Source organism: Schistocerca cancellata, chromosome 4 (assembly GCF_023864275.1).
Source record: "Schistocerca cancellata isolate TAMUIC-IGC-003103 chromosome 4, iqSchCanc2.1, whole genome shotgun sequence".
NCBI lineage: Eukaryota > Metazoa > Arthropoda > Insecta > Orthoptera > Acrididae > Schistocerca > Schistocerca cancellata.
Window position 1 is genome coordinate 629360985 of NC_064629.1, and position 26635 is coordinate 629387619.

A 26635-nucleotide genomic window follows, 5' to 3' on the forward strand; every position below is an offset into this window, starting at 1 on the left:
CTAACCCAGAACATTATCCACTGCACCAATTGCACACACTTCACACATGCTGACAGTAGTCATTACCACACATGTGACTACAGTGTTGCCAGATTGCCTATCTTTAACATTCATGTATTGTTGGAAATATGTGCAGGACTAATTCTTCATCCTGTGTGTGTGTTTTAACTTGTATAGAACACCTGTGAAGGAACTTCATTACTGATATTATTTGTTTTACATGGAAGTGTTACAGTTAGTTCTACAACTCACTTAATTTTGTTTATATTATACTCTTGAGTTGCCAAATGTACGTAATTAGTTATTTTAGTGTGGTGACCCAGTTTCTTACTGTAAGTACAGAACATGAAGAAAATAAACCTCTATATCAGAAGTAACTCAATTTGTTCTTTTGCAGAGTGACTGAATATAAGGCTGATAATCAGATGTCTATTCACACCTTAGCTATAGTGTTTGGACCATCATTAATGTGGCCAGAAGAAGAATCTCAGAACATTGCATTTGACTTTATGATGCAAAATGTTGTGATTGAATTCCTGTTGAAAGCATTCCACAACATATTTGGTGATAGTTGTAATGTAAGTGCCTGAATGTTGTTAAATGTATTTATAAAGTTGGAAAAAATACCCTACACATCTATTTTGAGATTATTATCCACTTGCATTGACTGTAAAATCCCTGTAATATAATTTTGTGCCTTATCATTGTGATACCATTTTACCTTGTTGAATCTGTGGGTAGAAAAATGTAAATAAATACAGAACCAAGTGTATAAGATTCAAAGACTTAAACAGATGCAGAGCAATTTTGGAAATAGTATTATATCTTCAGTATTAGATGTTATTGTATATACCTTGTGAATATTGTGTAAATTTATGATTGTTAATGAAAACAATATGAAATTGTTACTTATATTTATTTTTTCAACGATCAAATCCATCCCAGCATCAATTAAAGAGAGACCCATCCTTAATTTCTCCTTGCCTATGTCGTGCAATCACTGTTACTGAAATAAATATTTAAGGATACCAGGAGAAATTAGAAATTGTCACCATTTTCTATTTTCCTGATGATAAACCAGTAAGACAGACCTGAATGACACTGGTAAAGTAAAACTGTCAATAACCCGAAGGTGCTTTACTAGGCATGATCCTATTAGAGATGGTGTGTCACTGCTGCTGCTCCTTTTAACTGATTTACCCAGAGTAGGGGAACATACAGTTCAATATGAACTCCAATCCACAGTGCAACTCGGCATTTTCCTTGTTAATACTAGGAGGATCGCTACCGGTCATTTCGACCGTTGAAGTTTTTCTTCTTTGTTTCTAGTTTTGATTCTTAAGTTACTTCAGTATGATGTCCTTATAGATCCACAGTGCATTATGCTTAAAAATTTCTATTGAAAGTATATTTAATTAAATAAAAAATATCAAAGTAAAGAACACATTGAAATATAAAACCAATTTAAACTTACAAATGCAAATAAACATATAATTATACAATAAAATTTTTTATCTGTATGACTTGTACTCAGTCAAAGTCCTAAACAGGTCATAAACATATATTTGATACAAAAATAAAGATATATGGACACAAATTTATACACAGAGGAGAGTTCTTCTGCTAATTTGAAAAGGAACATTCACCAGCTAACTTTTTCTCCTATTGTCTCTATGTAAAGGATCCAAACATTGATTCCAGCAAGGTCTATGATGTTGAAAAACACACGCATAGGCCACCGGCGGCAGCCAACTTGACAGTGTACAGGCGAGACATCTGGTCCAGAATATCAACTCCAAAGTAAGAGAATTGTAGAAGTTGACAGTTTCAGGGTGTTTATTCTGTGTTTTTCGTCTACTGCAACTGACTGGTGCACTGTGATCAATAGAACAACAGTCTTCTCAGTCTTCCCTTAAGAGGAAGTAATTGTTGTGACACCAGATTTGTATAAAATACGAGTAGTACTGTACAAATATCTGGCAGTAGATTTCGCTGATGGAGGAACTTCTCTTCTGGTTTTCTTCAGTTTATCCACCATGGCTGTGTTCTCCTGCTTCAGTAGCTCTGCAAGATGTTTGGCTGTGAAGAAATTGTCACATATTACATGACTTTCTTTCGAAGTATAAGTCTGCATGGGACATGTAATAACATGCTCAGCAACAGGTATGTTAATGGGTCTTTCACTTTGTTTATCCAAGTAAGGAGATCCATTCACCCTTTATTTACTACCGGCATTTGCTGGAAGCCAGAACTTCAAACCAAATTTTTCTGGTTTATTACTCATGTATTGCATATAGTGGCACCGAGCTTTGCATGTATAGAGCTGCTCATCTACGGTTATAAATGCACCTGGTTTGTAGTTCTGGATACAGTTAGCTACAAATGAATTCCAGACTGGGGTAGATGCTGTGAAGCTGTCTGTCTTGAGTCTTTTTGGCATGAGAGTGCTTGTCATCAGATCTTAAAAACTGTATGACTTGTATTCCATAGTGCGAGGAAAAAAGTGCCGGCCCACACACTTGAGACCACAGAAGTTTTGGGGCAAATTCTTTCCTCCATACAGTCCCCGTGCATACATTATAGCTATGGTAGCTTCTAATTGGGCAATAAATATAAAGTACCCAAGTGTAATCTTGAAGGAGTCCTTGGGCTCTAAATTCTGTAAAGTTTTTTATGTTCTGTAGAATATTATTGTCTTATCAACACCCGCTGTGCGCTCAAGTAACTGCCTGCGACTATAAGTGTCTTAGCGTTACACGTTGACCCAGGAGTTTTTACCAACATGTTGTGATGCCCTAATCTCTCCAGGTGCATGCCCTGGTGCAATTAAAGTCCACATTGTTCTGTCAGCTGCTGTCTCTGCACTTTCAGCTTCCGGATGCTGATATGGATGCGATTCCCCCCCCCCCCCCCCCCCCCCCTGCCCCGGCTGTGTGAGTAGAAATTTGATTTGTAGTGATAATGGAATCTAACATTTAAACACTGGTTTATTCATATGTTGTACAGGTTCTTAATATTCATCTTCAGACTTTGATGATTCGCCTTGTTCTTTTTCATGGGGCTGATTTTCCATGTCATCTTTATAATCTTTGTCATCCAACTCATTACATTCAAAAATATCTTCTCCTTCAGAATCTTCTTACAAAAATGCTGACATGCCATAAGAAAACAAGATCACAACAATGAAACAAAACAAGCTAATTGGATGAAAAAAATCCATTGTGCCTTTACAGACATGAATCATAAAAATTCTCTCTCAGGTCAGAATGGCCGGCTGCAGTCCATTAAAGTAAAAATGTTTATAATTTGTCCAGGTTTTGTAATTGGAATTTGTCTTTTACAGAAATTATAAACCACCAAGGTACAGTAAAAGTCATGAAGAATAAGTCCCATAAATTAAAACATACACTATTTATTAAATGTTGGTCACCGGTCAGATTGACCGGTACAGTACTTCTGGTGTTAAATATTGCCAGATGTGATAACTGACAGATGGAAATCCTGGAAGTGACCAAGGATCAAACCAGTGACCTTTGGATGTGTGATATGGCATATTACCATTGATCCACTACGACAGGAACAGCCGAACATTTTCTTTGCATGAGCTATCACAGCCATATATTTGTTGAAAGACATTTTAAAGATTTTCACCACAGTGGTCACTGACAAGCATTCACTTTATTAAAGCGTGCATGAACGACCAGTTTCAGAATGTGGTGGGGGTGTTTGGCGTACATAAACAAATATTTTACAACAGACAGCCTAAAATTGTACTTCCAGGTGTCAGTATATTCTAAAATTATTTAATTATTAATCTAATGCCATGTTATAGATCACGGTTTGTGCTCACTTCTCTCCATGCAGGAAACCAGTACAGCATTTTAAATCAGAGTGTAAATAGATCAATAAATGTGTCAGAGACATAATATACTACGAGGGTTGAGTCAAATGAAAACCTTAAATATTTTTTTAAAATACTATTTATTGTGCAGAAGTTTTACAAAGCTGTATCACTTTTCAACATAATCTCCCCCACACTCAATGCAAGTCCTCCAGCACTTACAAAGTGCATAAATCCCTTTAGAAAAAAATTCTTTTGGTAGTCCGCACAACCACTTGTGCTCCGCGTGGCATACTTCTTCATCAAAATGGAACTTCTTTCCTCCCATTGCGTCTTTGAGTGGTCCAAACATATGGAAATCATTTGGGGCAAGGTCTGGTGAGTATGGTAAATGAGGAAGACACTCAAAATGCAGGTCTGTGATTGTTGCAACTGTTGTACGGGCAGTGTGGTGCGTTGCATTGTCATGCTGCAAAAGGACACCTGCTGACAGCAATCCACATCACTTTGATTTGATTGCAGGCATGTAATGCTCCAAAATGACGCCTTTTTCGTCCCAAAAGGGAGTCAGCATAACCTTCCCTGCTGATGGTTCTCTTCGAAACTTCTGTGGTTTTGGTGATGAGGAATGGCGCCATTCCTTGCTTGCTCTCTTCGTTTCCGGTTGGTGGAAGTGAACCCAGGTTTCGTCCCCAGTAACTATTCGTGCAAGGAAGCCATCCCCTTCTCGTTCAAAGTGCCGAGGCATCCATCTTGCAGACACTTTGTAAAACTGGAGCACATCATGCACAATGTGGTGTGCTGACCCATGACTAACTTGTAAACATGCTGCAATGTTCTGTGGAGTCACAACTCATTCTGCCTGACCTGGACGAGGAGCACCTTCCACTGAAGTCACACCATTTGCGAACTTCCTACTCCAGTTGTAGACTTGCTGCTGTGACAAACATGCATCACCGTACTGAACCTTCATTCTTCAATGAATTTCAATAGGTTTCACACCTTCACTACACAAAAACCGAATAACAAGAATGCTGTTCTTCCCCGGTGCAAGTCGCAAATGGGGCGGCCATCTTTATACTGATACTGCGATACTGCATCTGCACTATGCTGCCACCTACAGGCCATTCTGCATGCTGTTTGTAACACACTTACCAACTTACAGGATAACGGCGCAAAATTTCGATTTGTTATTACAAATTTAAGGTTTTCATTTGACACACCCTCATATGTTATCATAATCATATATATATATATTAGGTCGAAATTCTAAAAACCAGAATAGTGTGCCAAAGCATCTAAACTGTGTGCAGAGTGGGGTGAAATCCAGGAAAAAGAGAAAGGAAGTCTTTATTGCCAACATTAGAAACCTGAATTAGCAACTGTATGACTACATGTATATACAAATAAAGTTTATGTTAGCTAGAAGTCGGCATTTTATAACTGAAGACAACTTGCATTCAGAGTCTAAATAGTTATTGCAATACATGACTCTGCCAGGTGGCACATAAACACGGGGTATGTAACAGTTGACTAATATATATATATATTGAGGAAAAGTGACAAGTTGTTTGCTAAGCAGAAGTCAGAAGTTGAACTGCTCAAGCAAAAACTGCCTGCAGCAAGAAGACCTTAACTTTAAAAATCATCAGCTTTGAAATGAGGAAATAGTTTCTCAAAGCCTATGTTTGGAGTGTGGCAAGTTGTGTCTGTGAAACCTGTGGAACTGAGGAAGAGAAGAAACTAAATTCTTTCAAGAGATGGTGTTATAGTTACTTGCTCAAAGTAAAGTGGACTGGCACGGTTACAAAGTAAGAGGTCCTTAAAATAGTGAGTGAGAAGAAAAGCCTGTGGAAATCAGTTGTTAAAAGAAAAATGCAAGTTATTGGCCATCTACTGTGACACAAAGGACTCCTGACCAAAATAATACTGGAGTATGTTAATGGAAAGAGACCTACAGTAAGACAATGACTAAGGTACATAGAGCCTGGACCGATGTCGGTAGCAGTCTGGTCCCTTTAATCCCACAAACCACACATAGAGCCTGCCCGGCTAGCCACACCATCTAATGCGCTGCTTCCCGAGCGGGAAGGCATGCTGGTCCCCGGCAGGAACCTGTCTGGCGGATTAGTGTAGAGGTCTGGTGTGCCGGCCAGCCTGTGGATGGTTTTTAAGGCAGTTTTTGATCTACCTCAGTGAATGCAGGCTGGTTCCCTTTATTCTGCCACGGTTAAACTATGTCAGCGATTGCTGTGCAAACACTTTCTCCACGTACGCATACACCACAATTACTCTACCACGCAAACATTTGGGGTCACACTCTTTTGGTATGAGACTGGCAGGATTTATGGTGAGATGAAGTACATGAAAAGTTCCAGAAAGGGACCATGACTGCAGAAGAGAACCAGGCAGAAATAGTTTTCCTGAAGTTGAAGGACAGTGGTGATATGCTTTTACTCTCCATCAAGTTAGGAGATTAAATGGTGCAGGTGAGGATGAAGGGCTTAATGGTAACCAAACTTGTGGCTATAATCAATTACGATAAAATAAACACTCATGTTGATTCTCTGATCAAATGTACTCGTATAGTTCACCTTTACAAAATTGTTTCACTGTACATGTATACTGAAGCTGACATTAGCTGCCCAATAGTGTGTGCTTTTTCTAAATTTATTGGTGGATTAGTATTGGGTTTACATGCTCAACATCAGTGGAATCTGCATTACAGAAGACACACAGGCTTGTCTCTAGTGTGTATTACTTTGTGTGTTTGCTATTTTGTTTCATATATAATAATTTCACTTGCCTTATATTGTATATCATGGTTTCTTAATACATGCTAAACACATTTGCTGATAATATTCATATGATTGTGATAATTGGCATATTAATGTGTAGTTTTCAATGGCAGAGTACTATAAATCCAAATATTATGGATGAGTTGTTTAGATAATAGATTACACAGTATAATTTCATTTCTAATAAGAATTATCTGTGTCAATAAAGTACAGAGGAATATACAGGGTGGTCCATTGATTGTGACTGGGCCAAATATCTCACGAAATAAGCATCAAACGAAAAAACTACAAAGAACGAAACTTGTCTAGCTTGAAGGGGGGAACGAGATGGCACTATGGTTGGCCCACTAGATGGTGCTGCCATAGGTCAAACAGATATCAACTGCTTTTTTAAAAATAGGAACCCCACTTTTTATTACATATACGTGTAGTACATAAAGAAATATGAATGTTTTAGTTGGACCACTTTTTTTGCTTTGTGATAGATGGCGCTGTAATAGTCACAAACATATGGCTCACAATTTTAGATGAACAGTTGGTAAAAGGTAGGTTTTTTAAATTAAAATACAGAATGTAGGTATGTTTGAACATTTTATTTCAGTTGTTCCAATGTGATACATGTACCTTTGTGAACTTATTATTTCTGAGAATGCATGCTGTTACAGTGTGATTACCTGTAAATACCACATTAATGCAATAAATGCTCAAAACGATGTCCGTCAACCTCAATGCATTTGGCACAATACGTGTAACGACATTCCTCTCAACAGCGAGTAGTTCATCTACTGTAATGTTCGCACATGCACTGACAATGCGCTGATGCATGTTGTCAGGTGTTGTCGGTGGATCACGGTAGCAAATATCCGAGATATTTGGCCCAGTCACTATCAATGGACTACCCTGTATGTCATGACTAAAGGTTTACAAGAAAACTTGATTGGTTACCTTTTGTTCACAGTGCACTGGACATCCACTTTATTATGGATCACATTCTGGTGTGTAACAAATTGTTAGTGTAGGGGCAGCAATGACAGTAGTCAATCAAGTAATACACTATTATTTGCAATGAATTATTTTATAAATAAATGTGTACATTATTCATGACAATGTCCAGGAAACACTGCATTCTGTGGTATCATTACAAGATTTAGGATCTTCTTCAAAGTGCCATTTCAAATGCAAATGGTACACTCCAAGGTGTTTTATTCCTTTTTTGACAAACAGGTGTAACAGAAAAACACACAACTTGTCATATATGAAAGCTTATTTTATTTTCTAGTTAATTTATTATAATTACATTCACTTGAAGTGCTGTTTCATAACGGGTGTGTGAGCATTACCGGGTCGTTTTATTGATTTGCATATCACACAGTTTCCCTGAAAATTAAAACAGTATGAATAACATACAATAATAAGCTAGTCTAAACCAATTAACGTTAAACAAGAAAGAAGGTTGGTTTGAACCCCGCAGTGCTTTACAAGGCATTGTCCTGTTGGATGTGGTATACCCTTACCTTCCTTCAACCTTACCTTATGTAGCCAGTTTGGGGGAGGGGGGGGGGGGGGGTTTGGTCCACAGTGTAATGTGGCTTGTAGATCACAGTGCAACTCTGCATTTTTCACGTTAACAAATGTCACCAGAAGTGAAATAAGTGATACGTGACAGATAAAAATCCTAGGAATGACTGTGGATTGAACGTAGAGTTTTGGATCTGTAGTATGGCATTGAATAACTGAGCCATTACCATTCATATTTTGCATGTGCCCTAAGAGAAAATAAAACCTGTTATCAGGTAATCATTTAGGAATTACTTCTTGCAAGCTTTGTATTACTTCTTACAAGCTTTGTAGTCATGGACAGAAAATTTTTCACCAACACGTATGTTGATAAAAACTCCTCTACAGATGGACTTCTTACCTATAAATCATTGAATGCACAGAATTCTGATTGAGTATCCAGTCCATTGTAATGAGCATAAATGAAAACTCTGGCATCCGAGTCCTCTGTCTCCTTAAGAGACAGAATTGCAAAGGGCACATGAAGAAGTGTATATATCTATTTTATAACTAATGGTGGTGTTGATAATTATATGATGATCTGGAAGGCCAAAATTATTATCCATAAACCATTATATAAGCAGTTACTTCAAAACATATTATGTCCATTTCATTGTGTTGTTGTAGTTATAACTCACTGAAACTAATGACAAAGTAGGATCAACTGATTCAGCAATGATGTCATCATATTAGTAAGAGAGACGCTATTCAAAACCAGTATTTCCCAGGCATGGAGTACACACTTCCAGAGGTGTTGTTTTTCATGGTAAGTGATGTGGTCCACCTTGGTACAGTTCACAGCAGTAGCTTTTCAGTTTTAGAATGCCGGATAAGGATTTATGTAGAATCATAACCATGGACACTACGACTGCATCCAGTTCTTGCTGCATATATATTTGATTAATAAAGATTCTTGTCTTCTTATTTGCAAGTAGAGACCAATGAATCCAGCCATAAATAATTTTCTCTCTGCTTATAAAATAATATTTTAAAATTTCTATTGTACAGATATGAATTGTAATGCACAATATACCATCAGATATTCATGTCATAAGCATTCAGCAACTACACTATGACCATGTGGTTGTATGTATGTGATTATGAGTAATTAATTATATTGAACTAAATTAACAAAATATTTTCTGCTATATGATAATGATATTTTGAGATTATTTTGAAATCTTACCACAGAATCTAATGTGGGCAAGCACTCTTCATGGAAAAGATGTTTGCAGAAGAACACAATGATGTTAGTTGCATGACTTATATCTGAAAATAATATAAAGCGTAATGATGTTGAAAATAAATTTTAGCTAAAGAATGTTTTCATTTATATTTCTGCTATTGAAAAAATGACCATTAATGTACAACAAAGTGAAAAAGGATAACACTGACTGTCAGTTGTAAAACAGCATCTATTACCTCTGACAATAATTTTTCCATGACAAGCACCACACACCTGTTCATCTGTAAAGGAAATAAGAAACAGTGAAACTCTTGATCAATTTAACATGCTTTCAAGGAGAATTATGCAAATACTTTACCATCTACACTGATGCCTTTGTCCTGACTCCTGACTAGTTTCTTGTGGAGACTGAAGTAATCTGAAACTATTATTTTCTTACATCCCTCCTGTACAGATACCTATGGACAGATAATTTTTTGGAAATGTTAGAAGTTAGCGCAGCATACTACTGAAATACAGATTTCTGTTTTTCCCCAAACATATAAAAATAAAATAAACGATCTTGTATCTGGCACCTTTTGTAGGTGTGAACAATAAAATTACATAACAAATTACTAAAATCATTATAACATTCAATTCAAAATTATAAAACCATCAACAAAATTCTTTGCAAATATTTTCTTTTTATGGTTATTTCAAAATCATCATAGAATCTCCCCTACCCTGATAAATAAGACATTCCTGCTTCTTGCAATATTATCTGAGTTGTCTACATAATCTTTTGACCTTTTTTACAGCACACAGTGCTATTTTTCTCACAGACTACTTCATTTCTACTGGCCCTCTGCTCTGCTGAAAGATTTTTTCATCCTGTCTTACAATATACAGGGTGTTTCAAAACGAGTACATCGGTTTTAATGCTTTGTAGAATTTATTATATTCATGTTACAATTATAAATAATACATCAAATGAAAGAGCAACTCAAACAGTTTTGTTTGTAAAGCTGTTACAAGTTCTAAATTCTACAGACCATGGTTTACAAGCCATCTTTACAACAAAAAAATACCGCTGGATGATGATGAAGATTTTCTGTATCATGTCGCCTTCAGTGATGAATCGAAATTTCATGTAAGTGGAAATGTGAACACCTAGAAACTTTCTCTAAGTCATCATGCATTTTCCTGCAGTCACTCAATGATGACTCCTTCCTGCACACCACAGCATCAGCAGCAAACAGCCCAGATTCTTGCGCAACTGATCTGTCAAATCATTTATGTATATAGAGATAAGTGAAATCAGGGCCTCTATTGAAGCATATAGACAGTGCATGGTGGAGTGTCCTTGTACCATTGCTAGTCAGTTGCTTTCGTGTTCCTCTTGCAAACGAAACAAATGAAAAATTACTGTCTTTAAGCCTCCATATGAGCATACACTGGTGGCAGTAGAATCATCCTACAGCTAGCATCATATGCCATTTCTTTAAATTTTCTCAACATGTTTTGTGAAAAGAAAATCTTCTTTATTCCAAAGATTCTTATTTGAGTTCACAAAGCATCTCCAAAATACATGTTGGTCAGACATACCGGTAACATAAGAGCAGTCTATCACATTTCCCTGGGCACTCCTGACAATATCCTTGCCTCTGACGAATACTCGCCATTGAGGACAACATACTGGCCTTTATTACTTAAGAAAGTCTTCGAGTCACTTACCTATGTGGGAACCTAGTATGTATTCTCATATCTTCATTAACGGTTAGCAGTGCAGCAGCACCATGTCACATGCTTTTTGGAAATATAGGAATATGCAATCTGCCTGTTGCCTTTCGTTCATGTCCACAGGATATCATGTGAGAAAAGGACAAGAACGATTCTTTCTAAATCCGCACAGATTTGTGGTCAGAAGATCTTCTGTCTCAAGGAAATTTATTATATTCAACCCCTCATAATATGTTCAAGAATTCTGCAGCAAACCAATGTTTAGGGTATTGGTCTGTAATTTTGGGTGTCAGTTCTTCTACTCTTCTTATACACAGGAGTCACCTGTGCTTTTTTACTGTTGCTTGGTATTTTGCTGGATGAGAGATTCGAGATAAATGCAATAAGTGAGGCTACAGTGCTGTAGAGTACTCTTAAACTGAATTGGGATTCCATCCAGACCTGGCAACATTTGTTTTCAAATCTTTCCATTGTTTCTCTACCTCAGGGATTCCTATTAGTATGACCTCCATATGGGAGTCTATGCGACATTTAAATAATGCTGTGTTGGTATTATCCTTCGACGCGAATGATTTCTTAAGGTGGTAGATACAGTTATTAGATACAGTTATTGCATAGTAAAATTATGGTACATTGTAATTTCTGCTACTCTATAATTCCATGCAATTTATTGTGCAAAGAAATATGCATGTAAGCACTGAGAAAGGCAGGTGCTCTGGTAAATGACTAGTTTGCAAATTAAGATTTAACCTTGCAACAGTGACATTGTGAATCTTGTCGCAGCTTGCTCTCTGAGGGCTGTGCTACATTTGGTGCCATGGGTGACACACTCTCCACGGCCTGCACCGCAGCATCCATGGGAATATGTCAATGTTGAATTCACAGTACCTCTCCTCATTTCTTACTAGCTATTGGTTGCTCATGCTTTCTCTAAATTTCCATATGTTATCCACTGTCCTTCCACATCAGCTGTGGCTTCAGTTCAGGCCCTCTCAAAAATTTTTGCTATTGAAGGATTACTTATACACTTGGGATGGATAATGGTCCACAGTTTGTGTCTCAGCCTTTGCACAATTTCTGCACCTATAAAGGCATTTGCCACATAATGACTGTTCCTTTCCATCCCCAATCTAATGGCATGGGAGAATGACTCATCCATACATTCAAGGTTCAAATGAAGAAGTATGTTACTGACTCTTCCACGGGTGACATCTTGATGCAGTTCTTAAGTTCCTACAAGTTTATGCCACTGGGGGATTGGAGTCCAACTGAGATGGTTCATGGTTACCAGCCATATATCCTCCTGCAACTGCTCGTGCCACCCCGGCCTGTTGGCATGGCCCTTGTCATAGCTCAATTCTGGCTCTGCGGCCTGGGCTTGGTGGTTTGGCCGCCAGCTGAAGTGGATTCCATGACTGTGATTAGCTGTGTCCTTGTACCATGGCAAGGGTCGCACGTCTGCCACCACCGTCACCTTCACCTCCTCTCTTAGTACTTGTCGTGGCCTCGTGGGGTGTCCCTGCTGCAGAGGCAGACCTGCCCTCATTGCGAATATCATTGTCTCCTGCCTCCCTTCCGGAGTCCAGTGCCACAATGCATGATGCCAGCCTGTCTGATAATGCTTTGCTGCCACCTGCACTTCTGCTGCCATCTGGACCGATGCTGTTGGGTCCTTCACCCCAGATGTTACCAGTGCCCCTCCTGGGTGGCTAGTACTTTCATCATTGGTGCAATTCCACCACATCACGGGCACAGACTTTGAGATGCTGCCAGTACCCTTACCATCGGTCCTCCCTTATGGTACTCTGTGTGTGTGTGTGTGTGTGTGTGTGTGTGTGTGTGTGTGTGTGTAGGGAGAGGGGGGGAGTGGGAGCAGCCACCATGCACGTCTGTGGCTACGCCGCTTCCTCCCCTACTCACCAGTCCTACCATGGAATCTCCATCTCCCGCCCATGGATGTGTCATCAGTCACCCCGATGCCTGCATCAGAGGAGGCACCCTTTCCCCAAATGGGAAGGGGCGCTATAACCCTGTACATCATTCCTGGCCACCGGCGAGCTACACTCAAATACTCCACCAAGCATCTGCATGGGCTGGCCACCGGAGACCATCTGCAACTTGTGCACAAGGCACAGCACAGTGCCGGCCATGCCGTTTATCGGAGCTCTCCTCTATATAAGGATGATGATGATGATGATTGGTTTGTGGGGCGCTCAACTGCGTGGTTATCAGCGCCCGTACAATTACCCAATCTTTTGCTCAGTCCAATTTCGCCACTTTCCTGGATGATGATGAAATGATGAGGACAACACAAACACCCAGTCATCTCGATCTATATAAGGACAGTGAGGCAGGGGCCTGTTTGCTGATCATGTTCTACTGCTTTGTTCTAATGCTTATTGTTCAGTTTCTATGTTTGTCGTTTACCTGAATGTGGATCAATAAACTCTTATTCTTAGTGGCCACACTATTGGTTGTGTCTAGCATTAGGACATCGTGAATGCTATAGACCATGATAAAATAAACTGTGGGCTGTTTCTATACGTATCTAAGCCCTTGGATGTGATCAATCATGATCTTCTGCTTAGCAAATTATACAAATACAGTATTCATGGAGTTGCCTACAACTGGTTTAAGTTGTACCTTCCCAGTAGGCAAGAGATGGCAGAAATATGCCATGAAAATGAAAGTTAATTTTCAGGATTCAGAAGAATTAGTTATGGTGTACCTCAAGACTCTGTGTCAGGTCGTCTGTTTCTGTTGATTTTTATTAATGATTGGCCAACCACTTGTCAGCAGCAGAGCTGATGTTCTTTGCAGATTATACTAGCATTTTTATAAGAGGACATAATGAAGCTAATTTACAGAGAAGGTCTCAGTGAGAAGACAAGAAGCAGGAAGATGGTTTAGAAACAATTGCATTGTGGTAAATGAGAAGAAAATGGGATGTGTGAGCTTTAGTGAGATGAGAGCAAAAGGAAGGAGCAATATACACCCACAATTAGGGGACTGTAGCATTGAACAAACATTATAATCGAAATTTTTAGGAGTTTGTGATCATTTAAAATGAGAAAAATGTGTTTAACTACTGAACAAAAGGTTGGGTACACACTGTTACATCTTCAGAATGCTTAGGATATGCTGTTGCATAGCAAACAAAACTACATAAATATGCACAGCCTGTGAAAATGCAAGTTTCACAAAATAATTATTTTAATTTCAGAGATAAGCAATAAGATTAATGAAAGGGGTTACCAGTAGGGAATCATGTGGAAACAGTTTTTGAATAATTAAAAATTCTGACTCTTCCAGGCTTTTACATATATGAATGTGTGTGTGTAACCTGACATTGTACAGTAAGTGTTCAGTATCAAACGACCAAATTCGTAATTATAAAATTAGAAGTTGGAATGACTTCCATACATAAGTACATGTTGAGGAACTTTATAAGAAAAATGAGTGGTTCCTGTTTTACTTGGAAAAAACAAGACGCAGAAGGTAGAGTTAGTTCACACAACTATGGATGATAATTTTTTAGTAAAACAATTGTGAGATAGAACCATATAAACACAAGTGTTCCTCGGGGTAGAGTATTGGGTCCAACTGTGTGTGTGTGTGTGTGTGTGTGTGTGTGTGTGTGTGTGTGTGTGTGTCTATATATACTGACTTTCCAGACAATACAAAATATGCTGATTATAGCAACATCATAGTCATTGATAAACCACCAGAACTCCTATTTGAGAAAGCTAATGAAACTCTCAAGGATGTCTACAAATGGGCAGTATGGAATAAATGAACATTAAACATAGAGAAAACAAACAGCATTCACTTCAGCATAAAGAGTGAACACAATTCTGTACATCAGACATAGGTGATAACTTCATGGATTGTTTATCAAACAGCAAGATTTTAGGTATGAATATTAACTGTAAATTAACATGGAATGAACACACAAATACGTTGGCAAGAAGAATGTCATCATCATTTTTTGCTCTTAGGGTTTTAGCATCAGTTTATAACGGCTAATGTCTTGTAGTGACATTATTCTTATGAACAATCAATTCTTAGTTATGGGATTCTTTTCTGAGGACTGAAGGCACAAAACTTGAACACAGTTTTTAAATGGCAGAAAAGAGACATGAACAACAACTACTAGTAGTTTTCAGGATCATTGTAAAGAACTGTTTAAAGAACTTGGTATCCTTACTGCATCAAGTGAGAACATCTACCAATCTGTTGCAAACATCAGGGAAAACATGACTTATTTCACTAACAGTTCTATACATAATCATGGAACAATAGTCAGTTTGGACTTACATTTACCATGGAAAAAAAACCTCAAAACAGCACTTTCTGTAAGGGAATAAAATTGTATAATAAATTACCCAAGCAGATGAAAAAGATTACTAAAATACATCTGCTAAAATGTTCTTCATTAGTAATATGCACTACACAATCAAAGATTATGTAGACTCACAGCAGCAGTTAGTAATGAAATAAGTACACATCTTGTCACATTACACTACTGTAATGCTTTTATTAGACGATCATGTGCCACAATCTATAGTGCATGACAATAATGTCTTGGCATTGTCCTGAGTTTAACACCTCACTCATCATCACAATGGGGTGCTGGCTTAGTTTCCCAGGTAGACTGAAGGGAGTCCACAGGGATGTTCATGGGGTCTGGTAGCATGTCTGTCGTCCTATAGTCAGTTGTCTGGACAGACTGACAGGAGCACAAGGGGCTCAAGCAGCATGTTTGTAGACCTGGAGACACCAGTGAGTGTCCATAGTGTGTGTAGTGACAGTGTACAGAGATGCGAAGAAACACTGCAAAACCATTTGTGTATTACAATTTATCTTGTCCAAATTCTGTATGAACAAAAGAATATTATACAACAGGGACCAATTGAATGAGGTAGTGGTGTTGTTAAGACACTGACCCAACATTTGGGAGGATGGAGTTTTTTCTCCATCCAGCTCCATTTTGCTTTAGGTTTCCCATGGTTTTCCTAAATCATTTCACACAAATGTGGGAGTGGTTCCTTTATGTAGGGCACAGCCGACCATCTCTCCTATCCTCATAAAGCATACTTATATTTTCTATGTGTATGTGTATTTTTTGAGGCATTTATTTTCATTGTGTTTTGATGACAAATCCTATATCATTGTAAGATGATACTTGGATGAATTATTTAAAGAAAAACATCTCATAACATCACATATTCTGCTGTAGAGTGACAGAATCACTCTGGAAATAGGGAGGAAACAGGAATTGGTCTGGACATGTAGGATTTTGTGTGTGTGTGTGTGTGTGTGTGTGTGTGTGTGTGTGTGTGTGTGTGTGCACGCGGGGGGGGGGGGGGGGGGGAGGCGGCAGCAAAGGAGGGGCAGGTGAGGAGGAAGGAAAACAAAATGAAGGCAAAGGCATCAGAGAAAGTGACAGGTTACAGGTACCACATTAGTAAGCAGTGTGCCAGTATCAGTGCAGAGATGATAGAAGTAGCACAGAGAACATAAGGATGTACAAAGAGGGTAACAGCTAATGAAATGTGGAAGTATTAATTCAATTAAAAATAATAAACAAAAAATGGTAAAAAAGGGAAGGAGAGCAATGCGGGGTGAAGGGTCAGATGCAGAGCAACTGGGTGCTGGACATCACCAATGTGCACAAATCTTCTATGCTTATTCATACAGTCTGGAGGTGGCCATCCCAATATCAAGTGCCAAGCAGTTAACAAGTCAGTTGGTAAATAACTTGGGGAGTTTCACATGTTGCCCTGCCTGCAGGTGGACTGTAGTATGGAATAGTGGGTGGGGGCATGAAACAGCTGGAGTAGAGATTGTGGTCTGGGAGTGTCACATAAGTTTGACAAGGAAGTTGCAAAGGTTAGGAAGGTGACAGAAGATGACAGTAGGTGACATGAACAGAGTACTGGGGAGAGGTGTTCTCATTTCAGGGACTGTCTTGGGAAAGTTGTAGATCTTGTGAAGTAATCTATAGAGGTATTTAAGGCCTGAGTGCTACTGCAAAACAAGGAGGGTGCTCCTGACTCTTTTGGAAGTAGGAACAATGCCAGTCAGAGAAGACTGTCAGGGAAATCTGTTTCTGGACAAAGTCATTGACTTTGTTGTAAGAGAGAAAAATCATGGAAAAAGATTATCAGCACAGGCTTTGAGGGATATGGATACCATTTACCATGGATACGTATGCTGTAGGGAAGGAATCGGATTGTAAAGCACGTCTGCTGCTGGCATGACCCCATGTTCAGTGTGGATAACATCAGGCATAAAGGGATGTAAGTGGTTATCAATCAATGATACTGACACAGACCACAACTTTCGTGGTGGTTTCTACGAAAATCTGGGTTGCAGGGAGGTCCAGGTGACTGTCCTTCACAGTATAATAATGCCACCACAAGCCTGTGTCTCTTCTTTGTTGCAAAGGCATTCTCCCGTGATCTCGTTTATGAAATTATTTCCCAAGAGTCACAAATCTCCAGTAACACTGCTGATTTACCTCCAAAACTGGACAATTTTAATCAATCTCATAAAATGCCAGGTTATAAAAGTGCACTGTGTAGGGGGAGGAGGGGAAGTTAATCTTATTCATTGAAGTCCATTGTACTAGAGAAACATCAGTGGGCATGGAATGAGTCAAGAGGAAATAAACAGACGTACGCAACACCACATACAAAAATGTATCATTAAGACATGCAAGAGGCAATGTGTCAGGAAGAGGTAATGCCATAGATAGAGGAAATGGCTATGAAACATGCAATGTTTCATATAACCACTGAAACTATTCTCTTTCAGAATGCTGCTGTTTAAGTGTATTACAAGTACACACGCAAATAAGTTTTCATGGTACACCATCTGTTTCCTACAAACCATCTTCATTAATAAAGGTTTCATCTTTATCACTGTGTTTTTTAAACATATCACAACCTCCTCCTACTAACCACAGAGGCATTATAAAATACTTGCAAGAACTATAAAATAGGCAAAGCATCAACTAAGCATATGGTAGCAGACTTCCCCCTCCCTTTTTCGGAGAGTAATTTCATAGAAATTAGAGGTGAACTTTGTCTACTCATTTAATGTAGTTTGTAAAATGTTTTGCTAATTTGTAATTCAGTTTGACAACACAGATATATAAGAGTGAAATGATAACAAAGAAGAAAGACACAACATAAGGAGAAGCAGCATTAACATGTAGAAAATAAAAACGTTGGAGTAAAGTGTGCCCAGAAGTAGTACTGAAATTAATTTAACCACAATACCCACAAAAAATCATTGTATCTGACAAAGGAGGAAACAATACCAAAGACAGAATACAATCACATGAGAGAAATTTCAATATAAATGAACTCCTTTTACCAAGCATGCTTTGTACATTAAAAAAAAAAAAAACTGCTTATATTCTACAACAAGAAAACTTTTATTCATGTATATTCATGTATCCATTACATGTTTTAATGGAAACAAGAGTACCGTAATAGACAAATAATGAAGCAAATGCAAATTTAGACTTTTTCAGTGAATCTCAATGATGAAATCTTCTGGGGTTATCATCCGAGCCAAGGTGTTGTTTTGTGGCAATGTTTCAACAAGTTTCTTCTTGTCACCTTCAGGTGAAATGTCAGGCTCGTGTCCGGTCTGGTTCTTTATAGCTGCTGGACTGCCTTGAGTCCACTGACATCTCCAGAAGACTTCATCATTGAGATTCACTGAGAAAGTATCAATTTACATATAGCACACCTCTATGGGGAGGAGATACAGCACAGCTTGAAGATGCTGCAGAAGCTTCGTAACAAGAAGGCAAACCTGCTCAGCAGACTAGCCTTCCTGCAACAATGTTGGGACAAGGAAGTACTGCTACAGTTCACTCATCTGTGACATCCCACCACCACAACAAAGACATAACACATTTTACAGCATGCTAGCTCGGCCTTGGTGCATGAATGCATATGCATCACAAGGCTTGAACTAGACAAAACAGGTCACACTCCACCTGTATGCCACTTGGAACTGGCATCCAAACTCTCACCTTGCTCATGGGAGTGGGTCAATGGTAACACATTCGCAACCAGTGAACTCTGCAAACGCAAAGCCACTGTAAATGTCGAGTGACTAGGGCCTCCCATCGGGTAGATCTTTTGCCAGGTGCAAGTCTTTCGATTTGACGCCACTTCGGCAACTTGCACGTCGATGGGGATGAAATGATAATGATTAGGACAACACAACACCCAGTCCCTGAGCAGAGAAAATCTCCAAACCAGCCGGAAATTGAACCTGGGCCCTTAGGAATGATATTCTGTCACGCTGACCACTCAGGTACCGGGGGCGGACAAAGCCACTGTGAAACAACAAGACAAGTTCCACCAACTGCTGGGGGCACAAGTGCAGAATGTCGAAACAAAGATTTCAAGGACCATTATCAATTTAAGTGGAAAGGAACTGGATGAGGCAACAACATCAGTGCTGTCAAAAGGATTAAATTTTGCACCAGTTCCAGCCACACTACCTAAACGGGAGGTCATCAGTAGTGTCAAGCAGGCCATCGGATGGCTTCTCTCTGACACGACCAAAGAGGTCAGAAGGGAGACTTGCAGGGTCTTAGAAAATGTAAAAATGCCAAAAACCAACATTTCCACAGCTGAACGCAGGGCGATATGTGACCTACGAGAAGACGAAGATATGGTCGTCCTACGGCAGATAAAGGAAATGCGACGGTACTGCTAACAAGATCCAGCTTACAAACAAGTGAACAAGGAACCTACATCAGGGGTGACAAGGAAGACAATCTCATTGCAAAAGAAATCGGGAATGGACAAGGGTATGGTTAGAAGGATGTACCCCACAGCACCAATACCACCACACTTGTACAGACTTCTGGAGATACACAAAAAGAGAGTTCCACTATGTTGAATAGTGGATACCAACTTAGGAAATAGCCAAACACCATGCAGCTACTGAAGTGTCTCGTGGGTCATTGTCCTCATCCTGTCAAAAACTCAATGGAGTTTGTGAAGATACTATGATGGATGGTCTGGACAAAGATGACATCCTGGCCAGCTTTGATGTCACGACCCTCTTCACATGGGTACCTCTCGAGGACTTGGCATTACTAAGGGGCCACCTCAATGAAGACACATTGGAACTGTTACCCATGCACTCACTACCACATACTTCCAATGTGGTGGTAAATTCTACCAACAGATAGACGGAGTGACCTTGGGTTCCCCCTTGGTACCATGTATCACAAATCTATACATGGAACACTTCAAAGAAATGGCTGTTGAAATGGCGCACCTGAAACTAAAGGTGTTCTACTGCTATGTGGATGACATGTTTGTGACTGGGCTGAATGGCAAAAAAATCTACAAGAACTTCTTAACCACCTCAATGGCATACATGACAATATTAAATTACCTAAGGAGATGGAAGAAAATTAATGTTTGCCTTTCCTCAATATCATGATAAATAAGGAGACTGGTGGCACATTAGGTTTTTTATTTATTTATTGTTCTGTGGGACCAAATTAAGGAGAAGTCTCCATGGTCATGGAACGAGTCAATACATGAAATTATAACACGATATTAGAAACAGATAAAATGAAATATAAAAAAAACATATTCAGGTGACAAGTCGTAAATTTAAATAAAGAAAATCAACAATGTAACACTGGAATTTGCTTAATTTGTTAGCTCTTCCAGGAGCTCCTCGACAGAATAGAAGGAGTGAGCCATGAGGAAACTCTTCAGTTTAGACTTAAAAGTGTTTGGGCTACTGCTAAGATTTTTGAGTTCTTGTGGTAGCTTATTGAAAATGGATGCAGCAGAATACTGCACTCCTTTCTGCACAAGAGTCAAGGAAGTGCATTCCACATGCAGATTGGATTTCTGCCTAGTATTAACTGAGTGAAAGCTGCTAACTCTTGGGAATAGGCTAATATTGCTAACAACAAACGACATTAAAGAAAATATATACTGTGAGGGCAATGTCAAAATTCCCAGACTATTGAATAGGGGGCGACAAGAGGTTCTCGAACTTACACCACATATAGCTCGAACAGCCCGTTTTTGAGCCAAAAATACCCTTTTTGAATCAGAAGAATTACCCCAAAAAATAATACCATACGACATTCTGTTTACATGTTTACAGGTAGAAGACACACACCAACTATACCTTAACACCAGTAGCTCCCACCATCCAGCACAACGCAAATCCATGTCACCACCTTGGTACCCAGGGCACGAGACATATGCGACAAGGCAAGTCTACCTGCCGAACTGCAGTGCTTGAGAAAAAGCTTTCACAAAAACAGCTCTTCTGAGATGCAGATAAGACACACTTTCCAATTGAGCAAGAAGAAGAGAGAAGACGTACGTGAAGAAGATACTAAGCTCTTGGTGTTCCTCCCATATGCTGAGCCACCCATGGCAAAGATAGTCAGGATATTAGAAAAGAGCAACATTAAAACCATCTTTCGCTCATCAGCCAAAATCAAAAATATGCTGGGCTCACTGAAGGATAAACAAGGAATACAGATACCTGGAGTCTATAGCATCAACTGTGAGTGTGGAAAACAGTACATCGGTCAGACACAGTGATGTATGTTACAGCGCTGCTCAGAACATGTATGGAGCATTTGTCTAGGTGAAATGGAAAAATCTGCAGTCTCAAGGAAACCATATGTTTGATTTCGAACAAAGCTGCTGTGCAGGGTGAACAGGTTCTGGAATTCCATCTTTAAAGAGGCTGTGGAGATAGTGGTTTTCAACTTAGCACCACATAGGATGCTGTGATAACAAAAACACAACAATGCTCCAGTGTGAAAACAGTGCAGGCAGCAGACAGAATGGACAGGTCCTGGCAGGATGCGATGCTCACACCTGCCAGCACGCAAGGAGCCCCCCCCCCCCCCTCCCCCTCAACACCGGCTGTAAATTCCCCCCCACCAACACCATGGTTTGCGACACCCCTTCCGGAGGCATGCAACTGGCACTGCCAATGCAGATGAGGCAGAGGAACCTGTGGTTCAGCGGCTATAAAGAACCAGACAGGACATGAACCTGACACTTGACCTGAAGATGACAAGTAGGAACCTTGTTGAAACTTTCCCATGGAATGATGCCTTGACTCGGCTGATAACCCAAGAAGACTTCATCATCAGATAATGTAACATTTTGCAAAATTTTTTACTTGAATTTAGGATACATATCTAGGTCGATCAAGCCAAAGCCATATATTCAAAATAATTTATTCATTCAATAAGTTAAAACTCAGATTCATCATCATTTGTCTGCAGATTACTTTACTATTAATGCTTTGTTGTCAATTGTAAGACACTGTCATGGTCATTCTGTAGTTACATGAATCAACAATTCTTTGCATATTAATATAAAATAATAATAATCCTAACACCACCCTTTATACAAGCAGCAATGAATCAAGCTGTTAAATAATCATCTTGAGGCTGAAGCTCTTCTGTCCATGTTCGTTTTCAAATAGGGCTGTTTTTGGAGAGGGTCCACCATGAACAAAACACAATTTTTCCTGTTTCTTTTCATTTCCCAGACATGTTTTGTTGAAGTTTCAGCACCATCAGTGGTTTTTTTTTTTTATCATCTTTCTATAAAACCAGAAAAATGTACTTTACTACTTGTACACATGTAAGTTTGACTTTTTACAATAGTATATACATATCTGACGGACAAAGTTTTGCATGTATACCTTATTATCACATGCTGTGGATTCCCAGGGTTTTGCATCATTTAATGCAGTTATTTTGTTTCACAGTTTGTCATCTGCAACCACATAAAACTTAATATAGAACAGTTATTTACTTTGAAATTTTATGACTGGACCTGTTACCATTAAATAATACTATATGGAAGATTGTGTGTGTGTGTGTGTGTGTGTGTGTGTGTGTGTGTGTGTGTACAAGAAAAACACACACACACACACACACACACACACACACAGCTACGTAGTATTAGTTATTGGTAAGCATAACCATAATATGCCCAGTTGGAAATTTTCAAAGTAAATAACTGTTCTATATGGTTGTAGAAGACAAACTGTAAAACCCAGAAAATCCACAAAAACAAGATATATATACAAAACTTTGTCTGTTTTTTTTTTGCTCCAAATATGTGTGTACAAGCAGTAAATAGTATTTTTCCTGACATCTTGGGTTGTCGGGTGTTCTGCCGGATATCAGCGTCGTACTTGCACGATATTTTGGTCACGTAGCTCGAGACCTCATCAGGTGTGACCTGAGACTGCTCCTCGAGTGGACCTGGTCCAGTATTTATGCCTATGGCCTTCCCCCTCCACCAACGGCTGCAGGCGCTTCCTCTGTGGTCCGCGCCCATTCCCTGCGCAGGGAATGGGCGCGGACCACAGAGGAAGCGCCTGCAGCCGTTAGTGGAGGGGGAAGGCCGTGTCGCAGGGAATGGGCGCGGACCACAGAGGAAGTGCCTGCAGCCGTTGGTGGAGGGGGAAGGCCATAGGCATAAATACTGGACCAGGTCCACTCGAGGAGCAGTCTCAGGTCGCACCTGATGAAGGTCTCAAGCTACGTGACCGAAATATCGTGCAAGTACGACACTGATATCCGGCAGAACACCCGACAACCCAAGATGTCATTAGATCGCCGGGAAAGCCTGAAGAGTTACAGTATTTTTCCTGTTTCATAGACAGATAATTTAAAACCTACTGATGATGCTGAAACTTCAGTGAAACATGTCAGGGAAATAAAAATGAAAATAAAAAATTGTGTTTTGCTCTTCATTGAGAGGCAGTTAAAGAAACGGTTTGCTACAGCCAGTCAACTTCTTCAATAACAGAACCAAGCAGGGGAAAAAAAAAAGATTTCCAGGAATTTTCTAAATGGATAATGAACACCAGGAATCAATAATTTACATTCAATAATAATAAGTTGTCATCATCTTCTTCTTGTAGTCATCATCATCTACAAATGCTTCTCTACACCAGCAAGACAAATAGCCAGAAGGACAAGACCATGTGAAAACATTTCATGAAATTCCTCACTCTGTTCATGAAAACTACTAGTAAAAATAAAATTAAATTCTATCTTTCTATTTTTTAACAAGATATCCCCTGCATAATTTAAGCAAAATCCTCATCTCTACCTATAAGCTAACTTCCTAACTTAATTTCAATTGCATGGTTAATAACATTGTCCCAATAGCTGGAAGTGCATGCCAGAAACTCCATATTCCACAGGATGACTGGTGCAAAAGCAATGTTCTGCAAAAGCAGAGTTGCTCAACTATTATAACTGTGTGTGTGTGTGTGTGTGTGTGTGTGTGTGTGTGTGTGTGTGTGTCTGTGTGAAGTTTATGCTCAGTACACCAGTTCTCCACGATCCTGATAGTCTGACCAATATACAACACACCACAATTGCTAGGAATACGATAGAAGCCTGCCTTATTAAAACCAAGGTCATCCTTTATGGATCCTAAAAGGACCCTAATCTTGGACGGTGGTCCAAAAACACATTTCATATCATATTTCGACAAAATGTCACCAGTCCTGTTGGAAATGCTTCCTGCGTAAAGCAAAAAGACTGTGAAAGTGCCACCTCGATATTATCATCACTCACCTGGCGCGCAGTTGGTTCAGCCATGTGAACTAAGATACACAGTACCCCTTCATGGTGAGCCAGGTGGTAGCAATTATCGGCCTGTAGATAGAAGTCAGTGTGAGTTGACTTCCTATAAATGGCATGTCCCAATGTACCATAAACCTTCCTCCTGATCAAGACCAAGGGAAGGGAAGGGAAGGGAAGGGAAGGGAAGGGAAGGGAAGGGAAGGGAAGGCAGCCATCATTCTCCACCTTTTTCATCAAACGAATATTTAGGTGTACTGAATTCAGCGAAACCACACAATGAAAGTATTGTCTACACATTTGAAAAACATGTACGTTTCAGTGTCGCTGACTCCAAGCACATTCCTCAGAGTCTTCCCTAAACAAATTGGCAATAACAGGTGACAATGGACTTTCCATCGCAACCCCCTATGTCTGCCTGTAGCACTGGTCATTGAATAAAAAGTAAGTGGAAGTCACCACATGTCAAAATACATTCATTAATTTAACACCAAACCTAAACCCAATTAACTGTAACAAATGAGACAAAGGAACATGAGTGAAGAGAGAGACAACATCAAAACTTACTAAAATATCATAACCATAAACAACAAAAATGATCAGTTTTTGACAATATAATGTAATTGGATAGATAAAAAATCTACTCACCAAGTATCGGCTGAACATGCACATAAAAGGAGGTCACACTTATGCAAGCTTTTGGAGCCAGTGGCTTATTTTTCCAGCAGAACGGGAAAGAAGAGGGGTGAAGGAAAAGGGTTAGATTTTGGAAAAGTCACCCAGAACTCCAGGTCAGGGGAGAATTATTGGATGGGATGAGAAGGAAAGACTGATTGTTGGTGACCGTACTGCATGAGATTTGAAAACCTGGCGAGAACCAAGGACATGTAGCATTAGTTACCACCTGTGGACTTCTGATGAATGCGCTGCAACATGTCCTTGGTTCTTGCCACCCACACCTGGCCAAAATTTATATTAATTTCAGGGTCTCAGCATGTCTTCACAGTAAGTACTCCTTTCTTTATTCTGTTTTAGTTTTCTACATCTATCATTTTCTGACCCATCTATTTTTTTGCTGTCCCCGTCCCATCACTGATACATACAATACACTCAGCTTTTCACTCTTATTAACTCGTGCACGATGTTTTAGCAGTAATCTCTTCTTGCATATCACCCTGTCTCCCACCTTTAATCTCTCAAGTTTTCAAATCTCATGCGGTGCAGTCCCCAACGATCAGTCTTTCCTTCTCATCCCATCCAATAATTCTCCCCTGACCTGTGGTTGTCAATTCAGTTATGTCATACAACCATAAAAAATGTTAACCTCTATGGAGAGGAAATGTATCATTTCTTGCAGAGGTCGGATGAACTCCACAGCAGTGGAGAGAGACTGCAATCTGCATTGTCATTTTTGGTGAGGTTTCAAAATCATAATATTGTTCCAGTGTTTGCCAAAGTTGTGCATCGTATTAATTCCAATCACATCGAGCAACATGCTGGTTTAGCTGTTGTTTATGTAAGGATTCATTACACTTGTTGACAGATGGATTTTGTCTCCAAGGAATGTTTCAGCTTGATTTATGATAACTTACAGAATTTTGTGTTTTTATTAGAACTGGCTGGATGTTACTTCCTCATCACAGTCTGATAGGGAAATTTTTTCTGTAACTGCGTGGCATATGGCAAAGTCTGAATGTTTCCATGGCTAAGAGTCTAGTACTATACCTCAACATTCTGGGGCCAATCTCACAAAGAAAGCTTTTGATGCTGCAGCTTCATCTGTGATAGGGAAAGGTTTAAATTTTGCATCACTGCCCAAGTGTTTACTAACTGAATTTATAAATTCTGCTGAACAGGCTGTTTTCAAGCTACCTCCTGATGCTGCAGAT

At 39.4% G+C, this 26635-nt stretch overlaps 2 protein-coding genes across 3 annotated transcripts in view; one reads left to right on the forward strand and one right to left on the reverse strand.

Moving 5' to 3' along the window:
• LOC126183467 (rho GTPase-activating protein 12-like) overlaps positions 1 to 908 on the forward strand; it is a 233599-nt gene extending 232691 nt beyond the window's left edge. For both annotated transcript variants that reach the window (XM_049925476.1, XM_049925478.1), the window contains exon 14: positions 398 to 908. In XM_049925476.1, the coding sequence (XP_049781433.1) occupies positions 398 to 590 (193 nt within the window). In that variant the 3' untranslated portion in view covers positions 591 to 908. The remainder of the gene's footprint in view (positions 1 to 397) is intronic.
• Positions 909 to 7885: 6977 nt separating this feature from the next.
• Positions 7886 to 26635, reverse strand: part of LOC126183718 (vacuolar protein sorting-associated protein 41 homolog) — a 140363-nt gene continuing 121613 nt past the window's right edge. The window contains exons 16-19 of the mRNA XM_049925905.1: positions 9741 to 9840; positions 9619 to 9663; positions 9383 to 9465; positions 7886 to 8016 (exon numbers count right to left, since the gene is read on the reverse strand). Coding sequence (XP_049781862.1) covers positions 7939 to 8016; positions 9383 to 9465; positions 9619 to 9663; positions 9741 to 9840 — 306 coding nt within the window. The 3' untranslated portion in view covers positions 7886 to 7938. The remainder of the gene's footprint in view (positions 8017 to 9382; positions 9466 to 9618; positions 9664 to 9740; positions 9841 to 26635) is intronic.